Genomic DNA, 27,860 nt, shown 5'->3' on the forward strand with positions numbered 1-27,860 from the left:
CAGACACCAGACACAAACATGGCAAAGAGAAACTGTGGGCAGATGACAGTTATCTATTGCACAAAGTTTTCCTCTACCAAGTCTATCCTCCCAAAGACTAGCCCAGGCCAGCCATGCATAGCAGCAGCAGCAGCTGCTTTGTGTGTGTGTGTGTGTGTGTGTGTGTGTGTGTGTGTGTGTGTGTGTGTGTGTGTGTGTGTGTAGGTGTGTGGATGTGCGTGCTGGCTTTTAAGATATGTGAATTCAACAGTCGGAAAGAGTTGAGGTTGGATTACACAGGGTCCAAAGACCAGCCTGAGCTACAGAGCAAGACTCTGTCTCAATAACAAAGCTCAACGTCCGTATGGCCAACCAGTCTTAAGACATTGCATAAAAAGCCACTGAAACGTAAAGAAATAATCTTAAAATAAATTTACAAACCGTAGACCTGGTCAATAGATTGTGGATGCCAGACCATCAGTGGTTAAGATACACTGCCCGCAATTGGGAAATGTCAATAAACACTTTGCTTCCACAATTTACATAGCACCCACAAAATCAACTATCAACTTTCTTTCCCACATGTAATATTGATTTTGAACAAAGTAATTACACTTCGGTGTAGTGCTGAACTCTTTAGCAGCTACTTCCAACTGCAGGTTGCACTTTGTATGTGGAGAGCTGAATCAACCCTCAAATGCAGTGTTTCCACACTTCACCATCCTCATCCAGTGAGGAGGGTCTCATGCTCATCCTACTTCCTGCTCACTGGATTTTAACAGGAAGGTTGTTTCACATCATAGTTCAATTGGAGTCAACACCTGGGGTCAAGACAATGGCATCAGTTTGAACTTTGCCCTCTCAAACAGGCATTGACCACTAAACATGAGATGGGCTGGAGAGGTGGTTCAGTGGTTAAGAACAGTTACTACTGCTCTTGCAGAAGACAGTGGTTCACTCACAGCACTCACACCCATCTTTAACGCTAGTTCTAGGGGAATCCAACAGTTTCTGACCTCCCTGGCTACCATACATGCACAGAGTACACACAAAATAAAAATAAAATCTTTCTCAAATTGTGCCACCAAGGTATCACAGATGTTCTGACATCTTGGAAAAATCCTGTCAATGTACATACACACAGAAAAATGGTCTCACTTCCAGAATGAGAAAGGTTTTATATCTGTGTGAGTCTTTGAAGGTATATCTGTGTGAGTCTTTGAAGGTATACTATCTTACTCAAGCAGACTAGATACATAAGGACACTTTATAGTCAGTTCATTAAACATGTCATTTATTGAATGCTTTCTCAGTACCAGGTATTGGTGATACAGGAGTGAACAAATCTTTACAAGGTCCTCGCTCCCATGGAGTTTATGCTCTAATCTATCAGTTAACTGCCATGAAATCAAACCTTATGCTGAATCAGAGTGGAAATGCAGCCACTTGGTACTGTCAGATGAAACAATCAAGAGACACATGTAGTAAATAAGAGAATTTATTTGGAAAGTAGGGTATAAAAAGCATGATTCTAACACTTTTTAGAATATTAACAAATTAGAAAAAGTTAGAAACTACAGAAAAGGTAGACACCCTGAAATTGGCTTAAAGGCTGGCTACATAGTACAAATGAAGAACCCAAGATTCTTTCATGCATATAAGCATTAAGGGGAAAAGCATGGGAATGTTTAGAGCAGGCCACAACAAATTTTAAAAATTTACATTAAGAAACTGTACATAAATGGAAAAATAAATTAGATAATTTACAAGAAATGTTTTATAGGTTACAATAGGCTATAACTTAGTCTTATTATGCATAAAGTTTGTAGCATATCATACATTTTTACACAGATTTAATATTAGAAGAATCTAAACATAACAAAGCTTGGACCTAGCAAGAATAATGCAACCAACAAAGTAAGGCGCTTACACCGAAGTGACATGTGTAAGTAAAATAAGCCGAGATTTAAGATTCCCAAAATGGGACAGAAAACACCTAGGAATGACTTCATCAGAACTGGGAAGAATTGAAAGAATGCCTTTCAACTTCAGGTAAAATGCCAAATTGGCTTGGCTCAAACATAGTGGGTACTATATATCTGATCCTCACTCACTGCAGCAGACCAGTGATTTACATGTAGGATTAGGCCAACAACAGCCAGCTATGAGGTGCAGAACCAAAACCTTTGTTTAGAAAACAAACTAGTTTGTGAATGAAGATCAGATTCAAGCATAGTGCTGGGAGCCAGCAGCAAGATTCCAGCATCAGCTCTCACTGACTTTTAGAAGTAAGGACATTGCTGTCGGACACAGGTCTATCCCACTAAGCTCAGAAAAGACTTTAGGTCTTCTGCCTGCCTCATTAGGGCCATTTCAACCTACTTGTAGGCAATTCCATTTTCATTTTGTAAATGTGGCTGGGAATTGTGTGTTAGACAACTGCAGCAATTTCAGAGTGGCTTTAACTCTCTGAATTAGAGGGGCAATTTCCTCTTGTACAAATGAAAAGTAGTAATAATCCCTACATAATTTTTAGGTTAATGGTTAAAGTTCAAGTTACAGATGAATGTATGCACATAGTTTCCAATAGCTATCAAGGGCAGTAACAGGGGAGAATAGTAAGTACTTATTGTTAAACTACTACATAAGCACTGAACACATGTAAGTCATCCTAAGCACTGCCAGGAACGGGGCAGTTGTTCTCAGGCTACTGACAACTATGTCATTTCCCACAGCAGCCACTGAATTTCCAGCTTACAAATAGAGATAGTGACATTCAAAGAAGCTGGGCCAATGACCAGCACACCATAAAACATTATCAAATCTGAACTCCACATGTACTGAATAGATACAAGACAGCACAGCAGGACCAAAGGGAATGCTTTGCAAAAACATTTTAATATTCTCTAAGTAGAAATAAGACAGCAGAAACCCTGGGACAATCTCTTTTCACACTGCTGTTTCGAACCAGCTATCACAATCTTCAAAGAAAAAAAAAATTCACATTATGAGACTCATTGGAAAAGACAATTCTTGTTACAAACTGCAAACAAAAAGTAATTGTGTAAGATTATGTGATGCAGGCCAGGTGTGGTAGCATACGCCTTTATCACCAGCACTTGGGAGGCAGAGACAGGAGGATTTCTTGTGAGTTTTAGACCAGCCTCGTCTATATAACAAGTTCCAGAACAGACAGGACTATATAGAAAGACCCTGTCTCAAAAAGCATAAACCAAACGAAACCAAACCAAAGACTATTTGCTGACAGAAATGAAGCTAGCCTATGTGCATCACTGTCAGAATAAATCACACTCTAAACAGGGGCTTGGCTGGGAAAAGACAACACTGACATTTCAAGGAATCACTTTAAAATCAGAGTATTTTAAAAGAGAATGTATTTTGATTATTTTGTTTACATATAGTACAAAACAAGTTGAATGCAAAAAAAGGACATTCATTTTCATTATGCTTTAGCAATTTTTTACATAATTTAGAATTTCTGAATTATATTTGCAAATGCAGCACACTAACAAAGATAAAGTGCTCAACAAAAGAAAAAAGATACAAATAAACTAAATATGAAAGAACTTTGTTTCTAACAAAGTGGTTTTATAAGGAACATTTAAGAACTATGGCCAGGCCAAGCTTTCCACCCAAGAATGTAACCCCCAAACAGCATTATCTTTTAGGAATGGGTTTCCCAAACACAGCAATCACATGCATTCTCAGGGGCAACATCAATTTAGAGTTTTTAAAGAGTCCAGATTTTACAAATAATGAGAACCTCTTGAGAGGCTGGCTTTCAATTATCATGCACATTATTGGCCTTGGCAATGACTTTATCCAAGGGAGGGATCCACTAGTTCTCCACCTACTTAGAGTAGCTGAGAAAGGAAATGCCATGCTAACCTATGTGACTGTGGGCCAGAAGCCTAGAAGGCTAGTTAGAAGGCAACATTTTTGGGGAGTGGTGGTACTTTAGATCTCTGTGTGCGCACTCTACCACCAAAACCATGGCTGACAATGCTCTTAGCATTTGAAGTTACCAGAATTTTTATAAAGATTCTCTGTATATATAAAAGACAACAAGTTAAAAAGTGTTTCTTGGTAATCCTTCAAAATTGACTGCACAAAACTCAGAAACTTTAGAAACAAAATCCCTGGAATTAATTTTGCTTCCATAAAGGAAATCCATTAGTTTGGAGATTGCTAACTACTAAGATTATCATAGGCAGTTTTATCAGTATCAGATATTAGAAAAATCCCATACACTACAAGAGATGACATGATGCCAACATATCAATATTTTTGGATAATCAGTAATAGCTTCTCTGTGTAAAATAAACTGGCCCAAATAAATGATCTTATTTATATTAAAAAAAAAATTCTCACCCCCATTTCATTCTTTTAAAAGCTCATATTCATAAAGTTTTCATGGACACACTATAGCATTCACTTAATTCTAGCACACCTTTAGTCTCAGTGTGGAGGCAGAGGCAGGTGGATTTCTTTGAGTTCAAGGTTTATCTGGTTGGTCTATACAGCCAGTTCCAGGCTAGCTAGCCAGGGCTACATAGGTGAGACTGTCTCAAAAACAAAACCAGAAGTAGTTCTAGAAAAACACTAACCCAGTGGGCTGTCGTTATGTAGTGGCTATGAAATCTTAACTGTGGTCAGTCCAAACTGAGAAGTGCCATTTAAAATGTACATCAACTGAAGACTAAGTAATTAAAAACAAAAATAAACAAAAAGGGCAAAATATATCTCCCAAAAAAATTTTTGCACTGATTTCACACTGAAATAACACATTAGATATACTGGTAAAAAAAGAAAACAAAGCTGGGCGGTGGTGGCGCACGCCTTTAATCCCAGCACTCGGGAGGCAGAGCCAGGCGGATCTCTGTGAGTTCGAGGCCAGCCTGGGCTACAGAGTGAGTCCCAGGAAAGGCGCAAAGCTGCACAGAGAAACCCTGTCTCGAAAAACCAAAAAAAAAAAAAAAAAAAAAGAAAGAAAACAAAAGCAAAAACCCCACATGTACTAAAATGATTTTTTCATCTACTTCTTGTTAGTTTTTAATGTGTTTACTAGAAAATATAAAATTATACATGGTTTACATTTTAGTTCTATTAAATGGCACTGTTTAAGAACACAGACCTTAGCCGGGCGGTGGTGGTGCACAAATCCCAGGACTCTGGGAGGCAGAGGCAGGCGGCATATCTGAGTTTGAGGCCAGCCTGGTTTATGTAGTGAGAGTTCCAGGACAGCCAGGGCTGTTAGTTACACAGAGAACCCTGTCTTGAAAAACCAAAAACAAAACAAAACAAAACAAAACAAAAAAAACCACCAAAAAACAAACAAAAAAACCCAACCAAACAACACCAAAAAAAAAAAAAAAAACCCAACAAACAAACAAACAAAACCCCCAATTCCAAAACACAGACCTTCAATTAGGCTATTTATGACAGTATGCTTACAGGGAATTTCTCAAGAGCAATGTAAAGCAGATTAGAATGTTGGCAGCCTTTATCAATCACGATTCTGTGTTCTTATTAATTCATAATTATAGATTACACTTGGAAAAAGGTAAATAGATGAGCTAGTTGGTTCATGTTACATGGATCTTAGTAGGTAATCTCAGTTCCAAATGACAAAATGTTAGTTCCACATTACCCAAAGCATAGTGATCAAGTGAATATGAACACTATTCAATCTCTTCTTAAAGACAGCTCTAAACCTATAGTTGATGTATAGAATTTCCACAGGTAGAAAATCTGCAGTTTCTATCATTTAATTATTTTATTATCTGCATAAACACTTGAGTCAAAACCTTTATAATAGAGGAAGCAGTGGCATTCTAGCTGGAACTGGCCACTGCTCCGGCAAACACTGACAACAAAGACATCATGGTAGACTTAAATGTCTGAGTGGGCTGATTTCAAAGTTCCAAGCAGTCTACTGGGCAAACACTATCTTCATAGACTCCCCAAATACTATTTGTATGTTCATATTTTAGGTGAAGAAAACTGAATTTTAAATACCTGCACATAAAATCTGAAAACTACACGGAGATCTGTCGTATCAAACACCTCCTGACAATCTGGTGGAAACTTACTACAGAACACTAGGGTCTCAGAAACCACACTGGAATACTATTTGAAGTGTAGACAATCTCTAACCTCTTCAAGGTTATTTCCAGAAATATTGGTAATTAATACAGGTCCATTTCCCTTACAGATTCAACTTTATGACACACTACTGGCCTCTAAAATGTTACTGCAAATGTAAAATCTGAGAGATTTAACATTATAAAATCAGGAATTCAAAAACAAGAATAAATTCCAAGGCAGAAGCAAAGACAAATTTTGGATCTGCAATGCTTTTATGACCAAAAAACACAAATACTGATCCATTTGTAACTCAGCAATACTACCTCAGAGTCACACAGTTTCAAAATACCCTTTTAGACAACATCTGATTCTGCCCTTTGCTGTTTATAGCAGGATAAAAATCAGCTTTCATAGTTGTCTTAATGAGAAGGAAGAAATGTGTATGTTTGAGTCTGATACACATAGTTGGGAAAGAACAGAATGTCACTCAGTCTAATCATATTCCATCTGAATAGTCTGAGGACTTAGGCAGATTCCAAAGTATGTGGTTATGCCCCCATTTTAAAACAGTAAACATCTTAACACATATACTGATTGATGCATGAAATAAAGAAAACTTAACGCCACCAGATATGTGCAAAAAAATTCAGGGATTCAAAAGAAAAAGTCAGGTTTATGTTTAAATACAGTATTTCAACTCATCAACTGAGAGAAAACTGTACTTATGGGGAGAGGTCATAGACATGCTTTGTTGAAGAGGATATGTTATAAAACTACTACCATAGTTAATACTTAATATTGCCTTAACATTTCTAAAGTCACAGAAAATGATCATCTTTGATTGCCAGTACAATAAATTATGATACAGAGTATGTTACTTCCTTTTCACTAGTAACCAAACATACATAAAACAGACTCGAAACAAATATTTAGTATTATTTTGCATAAGCAAACATTTCTGAGATTTGAAGATTTGTGTTTGAACATACAGTACTACAATGCTGGCTACATCAAATAAATAGAAAATCATTTTTTGAGAAAAGTTCAACAATCAAGAGGCTGTATTGCATATAAGATAGAACGCTGGCTATATATACAAACAGGGGACAATCAATGAGGAATACTTCCCATTACAGAGGTCTTTCCAGGCAGCAAAGCTCATGAGCTCATCATTCTGACATTTAAAATCAACACAAATAGTGTTACTCTTTTATCCTTTGGTTCCCAGTGACAAATAATGAATACAGTCTCTGGATCAGTTCCTCCTGGATGACATTTCTTCATAAAGTTCTCTGACGTTTTAGCTGAAATTTGGCAGTCCAAGAAGTGCACCAACGGCTCCAAAGTATCCCTGCATGATTTAAACAATTTAAGGCAATGTAGCTTTTTAAATTTACTTGTTAAGAACACACATTTATTTATTTATTTATTTATTTATTTATTTATTTATTTATTTATTTATTTATTTATTCTCAAGACAGGGTTTCTCTGTGTAGTTTTGGTGCCTGTCCTGGATCTCGCTCTGTAGACCAGGCTGGCCTTGAACTCACAGAGATCCGCCTGGCTCTGCGTCCCAAGTGCTGGGATTAAAAGTGTGTGCCACCACGGCCAGGCTCAAGAACACACATTTATATAGTCTTCTTCACATGAATACAGGAAAGGATACATTCCACAAATGATAAACAAACTAGATTCAGGAAAGAAGCACTAAGTTCAAAAGAACCCAGCAAACCATCAAAACTAATACAGAAGGAAAGGAGACCAACCACCCAGCAAATAAGCACTTAGTTTCTGAAAATAGCAACCCTCTCCTTGTTAATTAATAAATGTAAATGGCCTCAACTCACCACTAAAAAGATACAGACTAATGGACTGAATTAAATAAAAAGAACTAGCCAGGTGTGGTAAGACACACCTTTAATCCCAGTACTGGGGAGGGGCAGAGGCAGAGGCAGAGGCAGAGGCAGAGGCAGGTAGATCTCTGAGTTTGAGGCTAGCCTGATTCAGGGCAGTCAGAGCTACACAGAGAAACCCTGTCTTGAAAAACCAGAAACAGCTGGGCGGTGATGGCGCACGCCTTTAATCCTAGCACTTGGGAGGCAAAGACAGGTGAATCTCTGTGAGTTTGAGGCCCTCCTGGTCTGCAAAGTGAGTTCCAGGACAGGTTTCAAAAAGCTACACAGAGAAACTCAGTCTCGAAAAAAACAAAACCCTGAGAGATATCAAACAACTTAATGATGCAGCCCCAAGGCTCATACAAATAGGCAATATTAAACACAGCAACAGCAAGATATCATATCATGGAAGAAATTAATGAAATCGGAATTAAAATAACAATACAAAATCAACCAAAGGGTTGGTTCTTTGGAAATGTTAGTAAGATTGACAAACTCTTAGTCAATCTGATAAAATAAAGACATAAATTAATAAAACTAGAGGTCAAAAGGATGTCATTACTACAGACTGCAATAAAAAATGTTAAGCTGCATTCTATACACTTTTGAAATAATTATCTTTAAACTATGGCTTTTAGACACTAACATTTAAACAACTAATATAGTATAAATAATATACCCTCTCCCTCCCTTTAGTCAATAAACAAACAAACAAACAAACAAAAAACTCCTTGGAGCTTTGACACTCTTAGTGTGTGCCTTGTAGAAGGGTAAGAGAACATTCCATTCCAATTTGTACAGAGAGCTGCAACAATGAGCTATGGAAACTTATTGTAGCAATACTTTGAATGTTATTAATTCAAAATAATGTAAGCATCTGATTTCATTATATGAGACTGATTAACTGCACAGATTAGAATTTAACTGGATATTATAAATAGGAAAAAAACCTAGGAAGTAAGTTGTTTGGTTTTTTATTTGTTTGTTTGAACACAGGGTCTTGACATGTAATCCTGGCTAGCCTCGAACTTATATAGAGCAGACTAGCTTCAAACCTAGGCTAACATCTTGCTTGTTAGGATTATAGGAGTGTACCATCAAGATGAACTAGGAAAACAAATCTTACAGATTTCAAAAGTTTACAATAGTTACTTCTCAGGGTCGGGGTGGGTTACAATACACTGAGGGAATTAAAAAGAATCCTTTGTTATAACATAGCCCAGGCCTGGGAAAATAGCTCAATCTGTAAATACAAGGAATCGAATTTTTGATTCCCTAAACCAACATAAAAATAGGAAAGCTAGATGGTAGTGTATCTTTATAAGCCCAGATGTGGGGAGTCAGATCTTTGGGGTTTGCTGTCCAACCAATATAGCCTCACCATGCCAGTGAGAGACCCTGTCTCAAAGATGGGGATGGTGTTCTTGATAATGACACCTGAAGTAGTGTTCTGGTCTCCACATATGCACACATATTTACAGTTTTACATATAGAAATGTAAAAAATTTTCATACAAAACATGCTGTTAAATAACTACAAAAAATGTTTTCATACCTCATGTTCTAGAAACAATGCTTTCAATTGACCTTTTGACCAGTAATCCAAAGCATATGCCAGAAGTTTCATAGAGAGAGTATTGACACGTAGAAAGTTTCCAACGAAGACAACTCTGTTTATTTTCTGAAAGAAAGAAAAGAAGCAAGTGACTTTTAGGGCATTAAAAATATTTATGTAAGAACGTTATGTCATTCATTAGTACCTGGCATACAGTTCTATATTTCTGATTATTCACGAACTAGATAATTAAAGGTGAACTCTAATGTCAAATACGAACTCTGGACTTTAGTGCTGATGTCATGTCCTACATCTTCTTGGACTACAGCCAAATATACCAAGATCCAGAGTATGCTGAATCAGAGAAACTGTGTACATGTGTGGAAGGTGTGACAACAGCCTGTACTTTCCTATTTCAGTTTTACTACAAACCTAACATTGATGTAAAAAGTAGTGTCTAGTTATGTTGTAACCATGTACCATGCAATGCAATCTGGTCCCTCCACAGAGTTGGACAGTAGCAATGATTGGGTAAGGGGAGCATGAAGGGTGAATAACATAGAAGTTGAGAAAGAGGAAGATATGGAGGCAGCGGAACAGGAGGCATACACTAATTAAAACATAGTTTGTGTGCTGGAGAGATGGCTCAGTGGTTAGGAGCACAAGCTGATCTTCCAGAGGACTAGGGTTCTATTCCCAGCACCTTAGCTGTTCACAACAACATGTAACTACTCTAGTCACAGGAAATCGAATGCTTTCTTCTGTCCTCCACAGGCACTGCATGTAAATGGTGCAGACACACGTGCAGGTAAAATATCCATGCACATAAAATTAAAAAACAATAGTTTAGGTTGAAGATTAAGAGTTTTGCTACTGATAGCAAGCCCCAGGGATCCTCCTGTCTCCTCCTTCATTCCTGTTGGGGTTATAGGCCCAAAGTCACATCTGGCTTCTTACATGGGCGCTAGGGATTCAAATTCAGGTCCTCTGCACAGCAGTCATTGAACCATTTCCCCAACCCTCCATATTTTTCTTAAGGCAAGCAAGACACATCACTCAGACAGCATGTGAAGAACAAGTCTCAATGCCTTCATAGCCCTGTACAATGCTGCTTGATCCATATGCAACAAGGCAGCACTGTAAAGAAGCCGAGGGCAGTAAGAAAATTTCCAAGTATCTCACTAATTGAATACTCCATTCATTATAAACAAAGACTCCACAATGCTTTCTTCAATAGTTATCTCAAAATGTTTTACACTTATATTTCACTCCCATTTAGACTGTGTATTCATTTCTGAAGACATTTTGAGAATAAGTACTTATTTGTCCTGTCTGGCCCCAAGTTGGTTCTTTTTATTTTATAGGGCTGGGGACTGAACACCAAGGGGCTTGCATATTTGTTGTATTTCTTTCTTTCTTTTTATTGGTTATTTTGAAGCAGAAGTTGACCATGTAGCCCTGGCTGGCCTGGAACTCTCTTTGTAGCCCAGGCTGCCCTTGAACTCAAAGAGATCTGCCCAGTTCTGCCTCTCAGTGCTGTATTTCTCATTAAAAAAAAAAAAAAAAAATCCTTCGGTAAACTAGGTAAACAAGATCTTTTATCCATTTGAGAGTGTAAAGAAATGGATCTCAATCTGAGAGGCCTCAGTGGAAAATAAGGGGTTCTGTCAGATGCACAGGAATCAATTTATTTTTATTTAAAAATAGAACAAAAAGACAAGGTCTCTCTATATAACCCCAAAGGCCTGGAACTAGCAGTGTAGATTAGCCTCAAACTCATAGAGCTCTGCCTCCTGAGCGCTGGGATTAAAGGCATACACCACTGCATCCAGATGTATTCTGTATAATTAAAAGTTCTTGAATGTATTCTTACCTCATTAACAGCACACATTCGTGCCACAGAACCAATGTTATTGGTGATAGTAACTAAAGTAGCTCTCGCCAGATCCTCTTTACTAACAGTTTCTCGCTTCTCCTTATAAATCATATTCCCAAAACTGCAAAAAAAAAAAAAAAAAAAGAAACAGACAAATCAAATCTACTGGTAATAATAATTCACACATTAATTTACATATCTATAATAGCTCTATACAGTTAGGGCCAAAGATCATGAGCACATAGGAATCAGCTCAAAACAAAAATCCAAAAGGAATATGCAGCATTTTAAAAAGAATTAAAAGTAAAAAAAAAAAAAAAGCAGACTTCTTCATTACTAGGAAGCAAAGATTTTCATTATATATACATATTAAAACCAAATATAACACAAGAAAATTAAGATTATTTTCTTAGGAAGCCAAGAAAAAAGAGCAGAAACTTTTTAAAGTCAAAATATTGTTAAAGATGATTTCAGCTCTAATGTCAAATCCTTTTCATTCAATAACACAAGCATTTATGACAGACCAAGCATTATGCTAATGCAAAGGTACCTGAAGCAGTATAATGGCTAGGGCAGCATTGTCCAATAGAAATACGTGCCACATGATACATTATCTATAAGCCATATTTGAAAAGGTCAAAATAAAGGTGAAATGAACTAGAATTGGTCATCTTACTAAAAAGTCAGTATATCTAAAGGCAACTCTTTGACCACGTGGCATGCATTAACTACATTCCAAGTGCCTGTTGTGTCCATCTTGTTGAGGCTACCCTATGGACAATGCAGACCACATGGAGGAGAGCCACAGAGACACCAAGTGTAACAAGACAACAGACAAACCAAATCACAGGGAGCAAGAAAGAATAAAGACTGCATTTTTGTGATAAGAAAAAGTTCAGAACAAAGGCTTTCTACAGTAAAAATTAATTTAACTAGTTTAAGAGAAAAAGAGAAGAAATATTCTAGACAGAAGCAACCAAGGTTAATGACCAAGATTAATGCCACACAAAAATAATGAAACATGTCTGATATCACAAGTGGTATCAAATATGAAGAGCGAAGGGTCTCTGTGAGAATGCAGAGATGTGCTAAGGAGGCAAAGTCCACTACTACTTCTAGAGGGCAATGGATGATACCCTGACAAGCAATAGTCAATCACAACACAATGGAAATCACATATAAACAAAAATATTTAGGAATACAGGGAGTGAATACATGAAGTTCCACCCCTCCTTGAGGATCTGAAGGCAGTTAAAAAGTTGATGGGGCAGAAGAATGACATTTTCTTCAGTTACACAGCCACTGCTATGTTGCCAAAGTACTGATGAGCAACTTATTAGGTCATGAAAAGAAACCCAAAAAGGAGAAGGGGACTGACTAACTACTTAGAAGAGGATCATCAAGAGTGGGAGGGAGACAGGAGAGTAATAGGGGTGAACATGATAAAAATAAATTAGATTAGCAGGCGGTGGTGGTGCATGCCTTTAAAAGTGAGTTCCAGGACAGCCAGGAATACACAGAGAAATCTTGCCTCGAAAAAACAAACAAACAAAAATTATATTTACAAATGAAAATGCCATAATGAAACCCATTACGTGTAAAATAATAGGCTAACAAAATTTTAAATTGTTTAGGAAAAATTTAATATATAGACATCTTTCTAAATGTCTGAAAGGAACAAAAGTGCCTTAAACAGGTAAGTTTTATAACAGAAAGATAACATATCATAAAGCTATCATTTTCAAACATTTAGTTAGTCTCTCCCTCTCTGTGTGCGCACACACTCAGGTCAGAAGACAACTTGTAGGAGTTAGTTCTCTCCTTTTACTCAGTAGGTTCTCGGCCTCAGTCTCAGGTAGACAAGCATGGAAGCAGGCACCCTTATACACTGAGTCATCTTACTGGCCCAAGGATGTCATTCCCTAAGTTAATAAATTTAACGATCACAAAAAATAAGTAAGCATACTTTTATCTTCTATAGCTTTAAGAGAGTGTAGCAATGGTATATCCAGAGTAAAAAACAAAAACAAAACAAAACACTAGTGCATGATGAATTCATCTCTAATCAGTGGAAAAAAATAAGAATAGATGTTAGGTCCTTGTGAAAAAAATTGAAAAACTAAAACTGGATCTATCTCTCACATAAAGCTGTAAGAAAAATTATAAATCATGTTTGTTTATATCATAGCAAAGACTGAAGTATAAAAGTAATACATTAAAGTACCAAGAGAAAGAAAATACAGATTAATTCCTTTATATATTTGGAGTGTGGAAGACTTACTATGAATCAATATCCAGAAGCCATTAAAGAAAGGACTGATTAAATTCAACTGTGTAACAAGCCAACAAAAACACCAGATCAATACTAACAGCACACCACATAAGGTTCTTAGCCTCAGTGTTGGTAAAAGAAATGCAAATTAAAATTACACTAAAATGCTGCTTCTCTATCAGATTAGCAAAAACTCAAATGTTTCACAGCATACTAGTTCAACTGTAGGGAAATACTTTTACTTGGTGGGTTAGGTGAAAAGCCACCATTTGGAGGGTATGCTAAACAAAACTGTACAAAGCATTTGTGCTTTACCTTTGGAAATGTAAGCTATGTAAGCTATAGACAGGACAACATGAAAAATGTGTAAAGATTTCTAGGATGTGTGACTATTTTAGAGTATGTATACTATATGCTATGTAGTGCCACAAGTTTTTGGATAAGCAGAGGATTATAGGATATGATTTGTATTTCCATATAGCAACAGGAGATAGGTGCTTCAGAATAAGAAGTTTCTGTTTTCCTGGGGTTTTTTTGACAGTGTATCACGGTGTGGCCCTGACTGACCTAGAACTCCTTTGGTAGAACTGGTTGGCCTCAAACTCCATCTGCCGCTGCCTCCTAAATGATGGGATTAAAGGCATGTGCCACCATGGCCAGCTGAGAAGTTTTTTTTCTGCAGTGCAGGGAATCAAACCCTGGCCTTGGGCAGACTAGGCAAATGCTCCTCCACTGAGAATATCACCAGCACAAGGCAATTTTTTTTTTTACAGGGTAAACTTCATAATGAATTTATTTGTTTTCAAGACAGGGTTTCTCTGTGCTGACTGTCCTAGAACTTACTCTATAGATCAGGCTAACCTCAAACTCAGGGATCCACCTGTCTCCCAAGCGCTGGGATTAATGCATGCAACACTACCACCCAGCTTGAGTATTTTATTTTTAAACTACTTCAATGTTCAAAACTTGGACTCTAAACAAAGAAATCACCCTTAAACCCCATGACCTACTATTTTCCAAAAACTAAATAGACAACTTGACTTACCTGGATGCCACAGCCCAGCCTGGCAGACCAAATCTTTCATAATCTCCACCATATATATCACGGACCAGCCTATCAGCTTGTGTGCTGTCACCTTTGGATGCCATTTCAAGAGCCTCTTCAAAACTTTCACAGCCAGTCAATAAGCTGCATAAACCAAGAAACGTACCTCCTCCAAGGCTAAATAAAATAAAATAAGACAATCTTGTTAAATTTTACATGTTATTTTCTTTCCCAAAGTAAAAAGACACATTTATTTATTGAATAAACGAAGGGAAAACATGGTAACTGCTAAATATCAACATAATAAAAGACAAGAAAAACTACTTAATAAAATCAAATCTGTCGCCGGGCGGTGGTGGCGCAAGCCTTTAATCCCAGCACTCGGGAGGCAGAGGCAGGAGGATCTCTGTGAGTTCGAGGCCAGCCTGGTCTCCAAAGCGAGTTCCAGGAAAGGCGCAAAGCTACACAGAGAAACCCTGTCTCGAAAAAAAAAAAAACCAAAAAAACAAAAAACAAACAAACAAAAAATCAAATCTGTCATCTCAAAGGCTAAGTCTGCTGGGGACAAAAACCCCACCTGGAATCTAATAGTTTATACTTTGTAATTGCTAAAAATATACTACTGTGTATTCATTAAAACAAACATTAAGCGGCGGCGGCACACGCCTTTAATCTCAGCACTCAGGAGGCAGAGCGAGGTGGATCTCTGAGTTTGAGGCCAGCCTGGTCTACAGAGCGAGATCCAGGACAGGCACCAAAACTACACAAAGAAACCCTGTCTTGAAAAAAAAAAGGGGGGGGGGGGACAAATGGGGACAGGGACAAAAAAACCCCACCAAATAAATAAATAAATAAAGGAACACTAATAATAGGTTGGTGAGATAATGCATGCTACAACTGTCAACACTAGAGAAGCTGAGACAAGACCTTGAGTTCTGGGTCAGTCAGTCTGTCCAATACACAAAGACTCAAAAAGGATGTCTATGTCCTAAAAATACCACACAAAGGGAAACCTGTGCTTTAAATTTCCAAAAAATGACTTCATGAAAGGTTTATTTAGTTGCCCAATTAGGTTGAAATCAATTCAGTTATGATATATGAACATCTAACATGAACCAGACCAAATTGGGTTGAAATCAATTCAGTTATGATATATGAACATCTAACATGAACCAGACCAATACTTAGAGGAAGGAAGGGGATATATCCAGCTGATCATCGCATTAATGACAAATTTATTTGGTACTATTCCCATATAATTTTGGATATGTCCATGAAATGTAATTGTGCAACTCTAGTCTTTAAATGTAAATTCTTCACTTGGTAGAATCACCTAAATTTCTTTTTTTTTTGTTTTTTTTTTTCCTTTTCAAGACAGGGTTTCTCTGTGTAGCTTTGCACTTTTCCTGGAACTCACTTTGGAGACCAGGCTGGCCTTGAACTCACAGAGATCCGCCTGCCTCTGCTTCCCAGTGCTGGGATTAAATGTGTGCGCCACCACCGCCGGGCTTTTTTTTTTAATCTTTTTTTTTTTTGTAGTTAATCAAAACAAGAATGTTCTGTATAGTCATTGGTTAATGACAGTACAAAAGTGGGCTTCTAGAGTACCAATCACTATTAGAGTACTAATGCATTTAAATATTTCAACAGGAGTATTGCTTTAAAATTGACCCCCCCATAAACCTACCTAAATTATTTCAAAATTTTTGCTCCCATAGTTGAACAGGCATTGCTACCTATTCTTAAACGCTGATGAAATATGTAAGAGAATTAAGTCTTGTAAAAACAATTCACATTCACATTTCAGGTTATTAAAAAGTTATGGACTACTTGAGAACATTAATTTATTCTATAAGGAGTTATCATTAAATTCATCCTAAAAATTAACTACAGTGTTGGAGAGGTGGCTCAAAGGTTAACTGCTCTTGTAGAGGACCTGGATTCAGTTCCCACCATCACCAACTGGCAGCTCACAACTACCTGTACTCAGTTTTCAGGGATCTAACACCTTTCGGCCTCTATGGACATCTGCACTTATGTGTCCATACATATAAATAAAAATAAACGCAAAATAATTAACTACTCTCTCTGATACTGTAGTTTAAACGCAAATCTATAAAGTACTGGGCAAGTTTTATGCATAAATATAAAAACAGAAAAAAAATGATGTAGAAATTAAAATATAAACAGATACTGTAGTTCTGAAGTCAACAGAATGCTGACTGCCACTGCTAGCAACTCTGTTAAACCTAGGAAAAAAACAGTGGAATTATTCTATACAAAAATTAACTCATCATTATAGAAAGTCCGATGCCAACTGATGTTGACCATTAAAAAATATGCCGGGCGGTGGTGGCGCACGCCTTTAAACCCAGCAATCGGGAGGCAGAGCCAGGCGGATCTCTGTGAGTTCGAGGCCAGCCTGGGCTACCAAGTGAGTCCCAGGAAAGGCTCCAAAGCTACACAGAGAAACCCTGTCTCGAAAAACCAAAAAAAAAAACAAAAAAAAACAAAAAAAATACTTAGGGACATGTTTTAAGTCATTACACAAACATCTTACAAAAAGAGATCTGCAACATTTTAATTTACACATCTATATTCTTTTTAAAGACATTACTTTTATGTGTTTGAGTGTTTTGCTTACATGTATGTAGCACCAGGTGTGGCTAGCGCCAGCAAAGGCTACAACCTCTGGAACTAGACTTAAGGATGGCTGTGAGCTGCCATGTGGGTGTTGAACTGAATCTGGGTCTTCTGCAATAAATAGCAAGGGCTCCTAACTACTGAGCCATCTCTCCAGCCCCCTATATACTTTTGCTGTTGTACAAATAAGTATTATTTGTCTGGTAAAACTAGCGAACTAGCTAGTTTACCAGTATGTTTACTGATGCAGCTGGGGACCCAATTCAGTGTAGCACACTTGCCTAGCAACAGTATGAGGCCTATGTTTGATCTCTATCACCAAAAATAGTTAGACAGAAAGATAAAAAAACCAAAATACACCCCAGAACTTTTGTTGAATAAATAATGTCATCAGACCAAAAAAAAGATTACTACCTTGTCCCAGTCACTCTTTTATAGTTGTCTTTGGAATGAACTGCTAAAATACTGACTCCTGAGCCAATATTCACTACCAGCAGTGGATAAGGATCATCCAGGTTAAAAGGCATCTTTTGGCATCGTTCAGGTTCTGAGGCATTAGCAAAATAATAGCATTCTGCTTGCCCATTGAAACTGACAGAATCTATATACAGCAAGCCCTTTACAAGGCAGTCAAGTTCATCCAGTTTGTGCAGGTGGAGGTTTCCAATCTAGAAGAAAAAAGCAAAAATCAGAATTTTTAAAAGGTCAAACAAATATACTTGGGTTAATTATTGTATTAGTTTTCATAGATTTTATAAAACTTCAGTATTATTTAAGGCACTGCATGTTTTGTTTTGTTTAGGGTCAAAATCTATCAAGGATTTCACTTAATCCACCAGTTCTCAGTGAAGGAAGGCAGCATTGCCTCTGGATACTTTAGATTTCAGTGGATGAAGAGGAGGCAGGGGTCAAAGTAACATTTAGGGGACAGAAAAGCACTGACTGCTCTTCTAGACACTAGAGTTCAATTCCAGTACCCACATGGCGACTTCAGTTCCAGGAACTCTAATACTTTCTTCTGACCATCTTAGTCACTAGACATGCACATGCAGGCAAAATACCCATGCACAGAAAATAAAAACATCCACCTCGAAATTAAAAAAAGAAAAAGAAATTTAGTGGACAGGGTTATGGCATGGCAGACATTTGTTGTGCACAGGACAGTTATGCATATTTTAAAAAATCATCCCACCTGAGTTATTTTTGACTATTCTGACACACATTAATTTTACCTATCAAAGACCACAAACATTGTTCACATAGTTTTAATGTATATGTTAATTTGCTAGGCCAACATTCAACATTCCAAAATACTGAATTACATGTGATAAAACTCCAAATACCGAAACACAGTATCCCTTCAAAAGTTCTCTTGCCATATGCATTATAACCTCAAGAGGTACATACTAACATAACTGATTTCAGGAGATGGCTAACATGAATACAAAAACAAACAAAACAAAAAATGCCAATCGAGTTTGAGGACAACCTGGCCTACATAAAGAAACCCTGTCTCCAAAAACCAAAATCAAGAAACTCCCACCAACAACAAAAGGAAAACAAATGTAAAACAGTAAAAGTAAGTAAGGCAGATCTCACCAGGGTCTCCTCACACCACATTCCATCAACACACTGAAATCTGGGCAATGTGGACAGCACATAAAGTTGTTAAAAATGTTCCAGGTCAAAATCTAGTCATGCACATATACCTCAGGGAAAATGAAATTAAGGAGCACCCTAGGTCAGCAGTTCTCAACCTGTGTGTGGGTCCCGATCCTTTGGGGGAAGGGTTGAAGGATCCTTTTACAGGGATTAAATCAGATAGCCAGTGTATCAGATATTTACATTATGATTCATAACAGTAGCAAAATTACAGTTATGAAGTAGCAATGAAATAATTTTATGGTTGGGAGTCACCACAGCATGAGAAACCATATTAAAGGGTTGCAGCTTTAGGAAGGTTGAGAATCACTGCCTTAGAAGCCCAGCCTTGTATTTAAAATTGAATATTCTCATTAATTTTTGGTTTTCAAGTAAGACACCTACTGTGCGAAAATCTTTCTCAAACTTGTAAGCACCGCCTCCTGTAGCACTCAGCACCGTTTGTAAGGTTGAGAAGTTTTTATCTCTTCCCATTTGGATAAAAGTAGGCAGGTCCTGGGTTGGAAATCTGATAAAGTGCAAGTTCCCTCTTCGTCCAAAAAGTGTTAAGTCCTTCAGTTCAAGGTGTACATCCCGAATGCCAGTTGATCCATATGCTACGTTAGAAGTCAAATACTTCCGAATGCTTTTTAAGCTCTCAACTTCCTCTTGTTCTTCCTCCGCTGTGATATCGATAGGTTCAAAATATGAGAGCTTTACCAGAGTTCCCCCTATGTCCATGCCAAACCATGGGAAAGCTGTGAATTAAAAAAACAAAAAACATGTTGATTGTGGGAAAAGAAACTGAAATGATTAATTAGCCACAAACTTCATTTAATCTGAATCTTGAACTTAGTTAATATCTAATGGCTAAGACTTATGTAACTCATCTTTTCCTTCAGTTGTATTTGTACACTCCCTCCACACCCCGCCCCCCCCCCCCCCCCCCCCCCCCCTTTCTTTTGGTTTTTCGAGACAGGGTTTCTCTGTGTAGCTTTGCGCCTGTCCTGGAACTCACTCTGTAGCCCAGGCTGGCCTCAAACTCAGAGATCTGCCTGCCTCTGCCTCCTGAGAGCTGGGATTAAAGGCGTGCGCCACCACCACCCGGCTAAAAAATATATAATGATCTGGAGAGATGGCTCAACACTTTTTTTTGGAGCTGAGGACCGAACCCAGGGTCTTGCGCGCCACCACTGAGCTAAATCCCCAACCCCCCCCCCCCTTTTTTTTGAGACAAGATTTCAATGTAGCCCTGGCTGTCCCGGAACTCGCTCTGTAGACTAGGCTAGCCTCAAACTCAGAGATCCACCTGCCTCTGCCTCCTGAGTGCTGGGATTAAAGGTGTTCACCACCATTACTGCCCAGCTATTTGTATACTTTCTAAAAACTTACATGTATTTAGACACTGTCCAAGACCTTTTAATTCTTTATCTGACAGGCACACCTATTCACTCATTAAATGCTCATCATGTGATTTATGTTACTAAGAAGAATCTAAACTCATCAGTTAGCACTAGGATTTAAAAATTATTTGTTTTGTTTTTTAAAGTTTTATTTATTTTATGTGTATGAGTGTTTTGCCTTTGTGTATGTGCCTGGTACTCAAGGTTAGAAGAGGATATCTGGTACAGACAGATGCTTGTGAGCTGCCACATGGGTGCTGGGAATTGAAATTAGGCCCTCTGCAGTCCTTCTATAAAGATTTTAATATAATAAAACTAGGGGCTAAGAAGAAGGCTCAGTGGCCAATTAACTCCCAAAACGAATGTAAAAGACAGACACAGGACACAGCAGCACATCTAGTTAGCACCTGTAAGCCAAGTGCCAAAGGGAAATAGGAAGAGTACATGTCTCAAACAAAACAAGGTAGAGGGCAAAAGGACTAACACTGGACTACCTTGTGTGCTTGCCTACACTCATACAGAGATGCGCTCGCACACAGGTGCACAAACCAAAAAAAAAAAAACAAGTGGGTAGGGCTAAACAGAGAAACCTTATCTCAAAAAAAAAAAAAAAAAAAAAAAAAAAAAACCCCACAAAAAAAACCTGGCCTATAATCACAAATCAGGTAACCAATGGAAAAACTATTTCCTTAAATTGAAACTCTGGGTGACTAGGGAGATGGCTCAGTGATTAAAAGCACTTGTTACTTTTCCAGAGGATCTGAGTTCCACTGTATCATGCAGCAGTTCCATGGGATCCCACACTGGCTTTCGGACACAGGCACTGATACAGTTTTTAAAACGAAATGAAATCCTTCTTTGCTCATTCAGCATGTTAAGTTTCTTTGGTCCATATGATTAACCACACTGATCTGCCTATATAAAAGGACAAGTGCATTTGGGCTAGGAGTAATATTCAGGTTTAGGACCTCAGCTAACTGGACTATGTGGCTCTGGGGAGAAAATCTGATACTCCTTTGAATGTGGAGAATGCTTAAAAAAAAAAATAAATTAGCCTAGCCAAAGGCAGAGACCTAATATAGTTAGGGAAATATGAGAAAGGCTTCAGCTGAGAAAATACAGAGTCAAGCACAAAAGCCCTTGCATGCTAGGGAAAGAGACTGAGTCTTGAATCTATAGATAATTTCTATAGACAATATAGGCACCATTTCTTTTCTCCATAAGAAAGTATACAGTTTGGCTCAACATCAGAAAGCTTTCTAAAGTAGGAACATACAGAACAGACAGACAAGTTTGCACTTAGAAGCAGGGTGGTGGGAGGCAGAAGCAGGTGGATTTGAGCTCAAGGCCAGTCTAGTCTACAGAACAAGTTCTAGGACAGCCAGGGCTACACAAAGAAACCTTATCTCAAAAACAAACAAACAAAAAACAAAAAAATAAGACAAAACAAAACAACAACAACAAAAAAAACAAAAAGAGGCACTTAAAAACTAAAGGTGCCTAGCAAGTTGAAAATTGGATTCTAGACATTATTTGAAAACTACAGGGGGCTGGTGAGATGGCTCAGCAGTTAGGAGCACTGGCTGCTCTTCCATGAGGGCCCAGGTTCAATTCCCAGCACCCACATGGCAGTTCACAACTGTCTATAACGCCTGTTCCAGGGGATTCAACACTCTCACACAGATATACATGCAAGGAAAACACCAATGTACATAAAATACAAATAAATAAATTTTAAAAAAAAGAAAGAAAACTACAGATTTCTGGGCCCTCACTCCACGGTGTTGGGCTGAGATGGCTCAGCAATTAGGAGTGTTTGCTACTCTTCTAGATGACTAGAGTTCAGTTCTCAGCACTCATTCCAGGTGGCTCACAAGTGCCAATAACTCCAGCTCCAGGGAACCTGACACCTGCTTCTGGCCTGTGGGCACCATTTATGTAGATGGCACATGTAGGCTCCCGTATGCAGCTCAGTTGGCAGAGTGCTGCAGAAAGCACTGGCCAGTGCTGCATACCTGTAATCTCAGCACTCTCTAGGTAGGTAGAGACAAAAGGATCAGGCTTGTCATCCTTGACGACACACCATGAGTTCAAAGCGAGCCTGAGTTACTTGAGACCAAAGTCAGAGTGAGTCAGTCAGTCAATCTGTCTCTCTCTCTGCATGTAATTTCGAATAAGAGAAAGAAGTAATTCTCATTATTTTCTTCTATAGAAATAGTTCATGGCCAAGCATGATGGTATACACCTTTAATCCTAGCACTTCAAAGGCAGAGGCCAGCCTGGTCTACATAGAGTTCCAGGTAAGCGGGTACATATGTAGACACTGTTTCAAAAAAGAAAAGGGGGAAGAAAAAGAATCAGGAAACTGGGGCTGGAGAGATGGCTCAGAGGTTAAGAGTACTGGCTATTCTTCCAGGTCCTGAGTTCAGTTCAATTCCCAGCAACCACATGGTGGTTCAAAACCATCGGTCATGAGATCTGGTGCCCTCTTCTGGCCTGCAGGCACACATGCAAACAGAACACTGCATACAAAATAAATAAATAAATAAATCTTAAAAAAAAAAAAAAAAAAAAAGAAGAGCCGGGCGGTGGTGGCGCACGCCTTTAAACCCAGCACTCGGGAGGCAGAGCCAGGTGGATCTCTGTGAGTTCGAGGCCAGCCTGGTCTACCAAGTGAGTTCCAGGAAAGGCGCAAAGCTACACAGAGAAACCCTGTCTTAAAAAACCAAAAAAAAAAAAAACCAAAAAAAAAAAAAGAAGAATCAGGAAACTGAACTTTTTAGTATTGGAAAAGTGAGTAACAAGAAGGCCACATCAAATGAATGACACTTGAGACAAATGGCTGGCCATTTATAAAACATACCTCTAGGTAAAAAGAATGTGGTTATCACCAAGAGCTGCTTTCAGTTCATAAAATCTAGAATTTCTTTGAGAAATTCATTCATGGTCTATATAGCCTTGCTTAAGGGGAGGGGGAGTGTCATGTATAGTTACAGGTCATTTTCTTGACCCATCCCCACTAATGCTTCCAAAGCAATATACTGACAGGAGACATTTATTATCAAGTGTATGAACAAATTCTTTTGCATTTCATGGTTTGTTTTTTGGCCTTTTTTTGGAGGTTGGATTTTATGCTGTAGCTCAGATTGGCCTGGAACTCACTATTATAGGCCCAGTTGGCTTTTAACTTGCAGCAATCCTGATTGAACAGAGCGCTGGGATTATAAGTGTGAGCCACAGATCTAGCTATATGTACTAGGTTAAAAAATGGGAGTAGAGGACACTGATCAAGGGAATCTGAATTTTCCTCAGAATTGCTCTAAATCTTTCAAAAACTATGTTATTAAGACACGTTTTTTAGTGAGGACCGATAAAAAGAATTTTCTGGTATTAACCTAACCAAAAGAAGTTCTTCTATTTGAATCATGCTTGATTCTAGATTTCATGGTTTGGAAGAACAGAAATCATCTTATCAAAATTCAAAATCAGCCCAGTGGTGGTGGTGCTTTAATCCCAGCACTTGGGAGGTAGAGGCCAGCCTAGTCTACAAATGGAGTTCCAAGACAGCTAGGACTGTTACACAGAGAAACTCTGTCTTGAAAAATTAAAATAGCCAGGTAGTGGTGACCTACGCCTTTAACCCCAGCACTCGGGAGGCAGAAGCAGGCGGATCTCTGTGAGTTCAAGGCCAGACTGGGCTACAGAGTGAGTTCCAGGAAAGGCGCAAAGCTACACAGAGAAACCCTGTCTCGAAAAACCAAAATCAAGCTCCACTAAAAGCCCGTATTTGCATATTCTCTCCCAATCTCCTTTTGTTTTGGTAATTCAAGCAAATCCAGGACCCTGGTACATACTAGGCACTCTACCTCTGAGCTACTTTCCCACCCCTTTGCCAACTTTTCAGGTTCATGTCAAACATAGGTGTCAAAATACACATACAAATGTCAGAGTACAAACTGCAAGCTCAAAGCTTATTCATTTTCCAGCCAGAATCCTCTGTTCACAGACTTACAAATACCAGAATATTGACATTCTTGAAAACAAACTTCCAATTAGCATTTAACACTTCTTATTCTTAAAAAAAAAAAAATAATTTCAGTAGAAGCTTTGTGTCTAAGCAATTACATTTGAAACGTACTGGTGTGTATACTGGAGAATAAGAAATCAGCAACTTTTCTAAAGCTGTAACTGAGTAATAAGGTTTTGTTTGTTTTATTCTAAGTTATAAATAGCCAATTCCAAAATGCATATTCTGGTTAAGTGGTAAAGACACAGGTACTGAAGGTAACCAAAAATCTCTTCGTAGCAGAATAGTTGATACATGGTTGGTCCTACCTCTGTACCTTACCATCAGCCCTGTTTGTTTGAACTCTGAAGTACAAGAGTTTTAACTATCATTAAAAAAAAAACAAAAAAAAAAAAAAACAAACAAACAAAAACACCAGGCGGTGGTGGCGCATGCTTTTAATCCTAGTACTTGGGAGGCAGAACCAGGCTGATCTTTGCGAATTCGAGGTCAGCCTGGTCTACAGAGCGAGATCCAGAACAGGAAAGGCGCAAAGCTACACAGAGAAACCCTGTCTCAAAAAACCAATAAATAAATAAATAAATGAATAAATAAATAAATAAATAAATAGAAATAGAAATAGAAAAAAAAACAGGGCTTTTGAGAGCTCAGTGGTTAAGGACATGAACAGCTCTTGGGAGTTTGATTCCCAGCACCCACTTCAGGTGGCTCAGAACTACCTTAACCTCAGCTCAAGAGCTGATCTGACACCCCAGGCCCCACGGATGCCAGCACTCCAATACACAAACCCACACACATACACATAATTAAATCACATTCAAAAGACATGAAGAAGGCAACAAGAACACAGAAAACAAACTTTCAATTATAAGCCACTCTTGAATCATTTAGCAACTGGTCTAATTATCAACTGTTGAATTCTCTAGTATATTAAAATGAGTAACATATACATTAATAAATTCCAGATGTGTTTGGAGTTCTTTTTTTGTTTGTTTTGTTTTTAAAGAGACAAGGTTTCAGTCAGGTGGTGGTGGAGCACACCTTTAATCCCAGCACTCGGGAGGCCGATCTCTGTGAGTTTGAGGCCAGTCTGGGCTACAGAGTGAGTTCCAGGAAAAGGTGCAAAGCTACACAGAGAAACCCTGTCTCGAAAGAAAAAAAATAAAAAAGAAAAAGGTTTCTTTTTGTGTAGCCCTGGCTGTCCTGGAACTAGTTCTGTAGACCAAGCTGTACTCAGACTCAGAGATCTGCCTGATTCTGCCTCCTGAGTGCTAGGATTAAAGGCATGAGTCACCACCGCCCAGCACCACCTGGAAAAAGAGTTCACGGAAGGAAGCTGTCAAGTGTTCCCATCACGGCATTAGATGCACTAGTTTGTGTGAGTTACAAGAGCTGGGATGACAAATGTGCTTGACCATGCAGGCCTAGGGTGCATTAGTTTAATCGAGAAAATGTAAAGGAAAACCATCACTGCTTCACAGACTTCCTTTTTGTTTTTGGTTTTTTGAGACTGGGTCTCATCACATAACTCGGCTGACCTGGAACTCGTTATGTAAAGCAGGCTGGCCTCAGCTAACTGTGAGAGAGCTCACCTCTTGAGTGTTGGGATTAAAGGTGTACACCACCACACCCTGGTTCACAGACTTCTTGAACTAGCACTCACACACACAAAAATCATTGTTAATGCATTTCATGGGCAGATAATCTAAAATTTAAAAACAAAAGACCCAAACTTGTGTTTCTCAAGTATTTAGACTATGCCCTGTAGGTGGAATAGAAACATTGCACTTTGAGCAGACTGCACGGAGGGTACTAAAAGTTACTGAGGCGAAGTTCAATTCCCTCATCTTTAAACAACAAAAATTCACATTTACGTTAACAGTTTCTAGACTGCTTTGGAAGCTGCTTCTGTGAGGTTTCTAGGAACCCTTAATGGGATCAGGCTACCCCACTTCACAACTGATCTCTTGGAGCAGTTGGGAAGATAGCATGGAACACTAAAAACTGTAAAACCTCAAGTTAAGACAGGAGCACGGATCCCCACATCCCTAGTTCTCTGTAGAGAGTGAAAGAGCAACATTCACAAAGACTAAACCAATAAAAATAAACCAGCTGCAGAAATAAAAGGCTTTTAAAAGGAAGCTTATGAAACCCGAGGTGTTCTCTGACTGCAGGGTTAGAACCTTTGCAGTATATGCGTGCACAATTACAGAAAAAGCTCTCAAGGTATTTACCATGATATTACTGTGGTTCGAAGTGGGTGACTGAAATACTTTTTTAAAAAAACTTCTCTGTTTATCTGCTTTCTAAAACAAACACAAACCAGCTGATTTTCTAAACTGCCAAGGCAATTTAACTACTGGCAGATTACGCGCTCACGCGTTGAAAAGGTCCAACTGCAACAGTGACAACTCCCAGGAACCCACCTGGACTTCAAGGACACAAGCAGGAAATCCAGAAATCAGTAAAAATGGAGAGGTACCAAGCCCTAGCTGACAGCCATAACCACCTCCTTTCGCCCTGACTTCCAAGAGGGGACCCGTAGCTGTAATACCGTTTGGTAGAGGCCGAGTGAAAAAATCTCCCGTGTACCTCCCAGATCTCCAGGAGCAAATGGAGAGGAGCAGAGGGCTGGCGGGCGGCAGAAGCTCGCCCGGCATGCACGGGGGTAGGGAAGTCCGCCGCCTGCAACCCCGGGGCTGCAGCGATCCCTCTCTTCCCTCCCTGGCGGGCGCCCGCCAACAACCCCGAGCCTAAAGCAGGCCGCTCCGCCCGGGGCTCCGAGGGCCGCCTTCCCAACCCGCCGGTCCCGGCTCCCATCTTACAGGGTTTTTTGGCATCCTTGATCTTCATGGCGTCGGCCTAAGGCGCGAGGGGTAGCCTTGGGTGTAGAGCTCAGCGAAGAGCAGCGAATACTCCGGAGCTGGCTGGGCCGCGCGGCGAGGCCCGGCCGGTTCCTCCCCTCAGGCCGGGCGGGGCGGGCCTAGGGCGGGGCGGCGGTGCCTGAGGCGACGGGCGGCCCACGGGGCGGCCCCGCAACCCTGCAAGGGGCGGCGGGGACCGAGCGAGCTGGGGAAGGCCGCGGGCCTCTCCGCTCCGTGGCCCCCCGCAGCCGCTCCAAACAAAAGGCCCCGGTCCCCCGAGCCGCCGCCGCCGCCGCCGCCACAGCCGCCGCCGCCGCCGCACTGAGAACTAGCCCGCCCAGGCCCAGCGCCCACGTGACCCAAGCCCCCTCGCCCCGCTCTCCGCGAGGCTGCTAGGAGTTGTAGTTCTCCGCGGCGGGAGGCGCCACTCTCCTGCGGCAGAGGCGAAGACGGACTACACAGCCCAGGATGCCGCGCGACCCCCTTTTCTAGGCCCCCTCCGCTTCCGGAGATGGCCTCAGAGTGGTCCCAGCGGGAAGGAGGCGGGGCTTGA

General features: G+C 39.5%; 1 protein-coding gene across 1 annotated transcript; it reads right to left on the reverse strand.

Moving 5' to 3' along the window:
* Positions 1-1,461: 1,461 nt before the first annotated feature.
* Positions 1,462-27,660, reverse strand: Pank3 (pantothenate kinase 3). The gene is made up of 7 exons (XM_052758583.1): positions 27,269-27,660; positions 19,419-19,771; positions 17,787-18,040; positions 14,730-14,906; positions 11,410-11,533; positions 9,537-9,662; positions 1,462-7,438 (listed from the first exon to the last, which is right to left on the reverse strand). Exons 1-7 carry the CDS (start codon positions 27,294-27,296, stop codon positions 7,388-7,390), a joined length of 1,113 nt encoding a protein of 370 aa, XP_052614543.1. The 5' UTR covers positions 27,297-27,660; the 3' UTR covers positions 1,462-7,387.
* Positions 27,661-27,860: the final 200 nt, after the last annotated feature.

The sequence above is a fragment of the Peromyscus californicus genome, unplaced genomic scaffold, assembly GCF_007827085.1.
Source record: "Peromyscus californicus insignis strain IS unplaced genomic scaffold, ASM782708v3 Scaffold_3__1_contigs__length_106647218, whole genome shotgun sequence".
In the NCBI taxonomy this organism is placed as follows: Eukaryota; Metazoa; Chordata; class Mammalia; order Rodentia; family Cricetidae; genus Peromyscus; species Peromyscus californicus.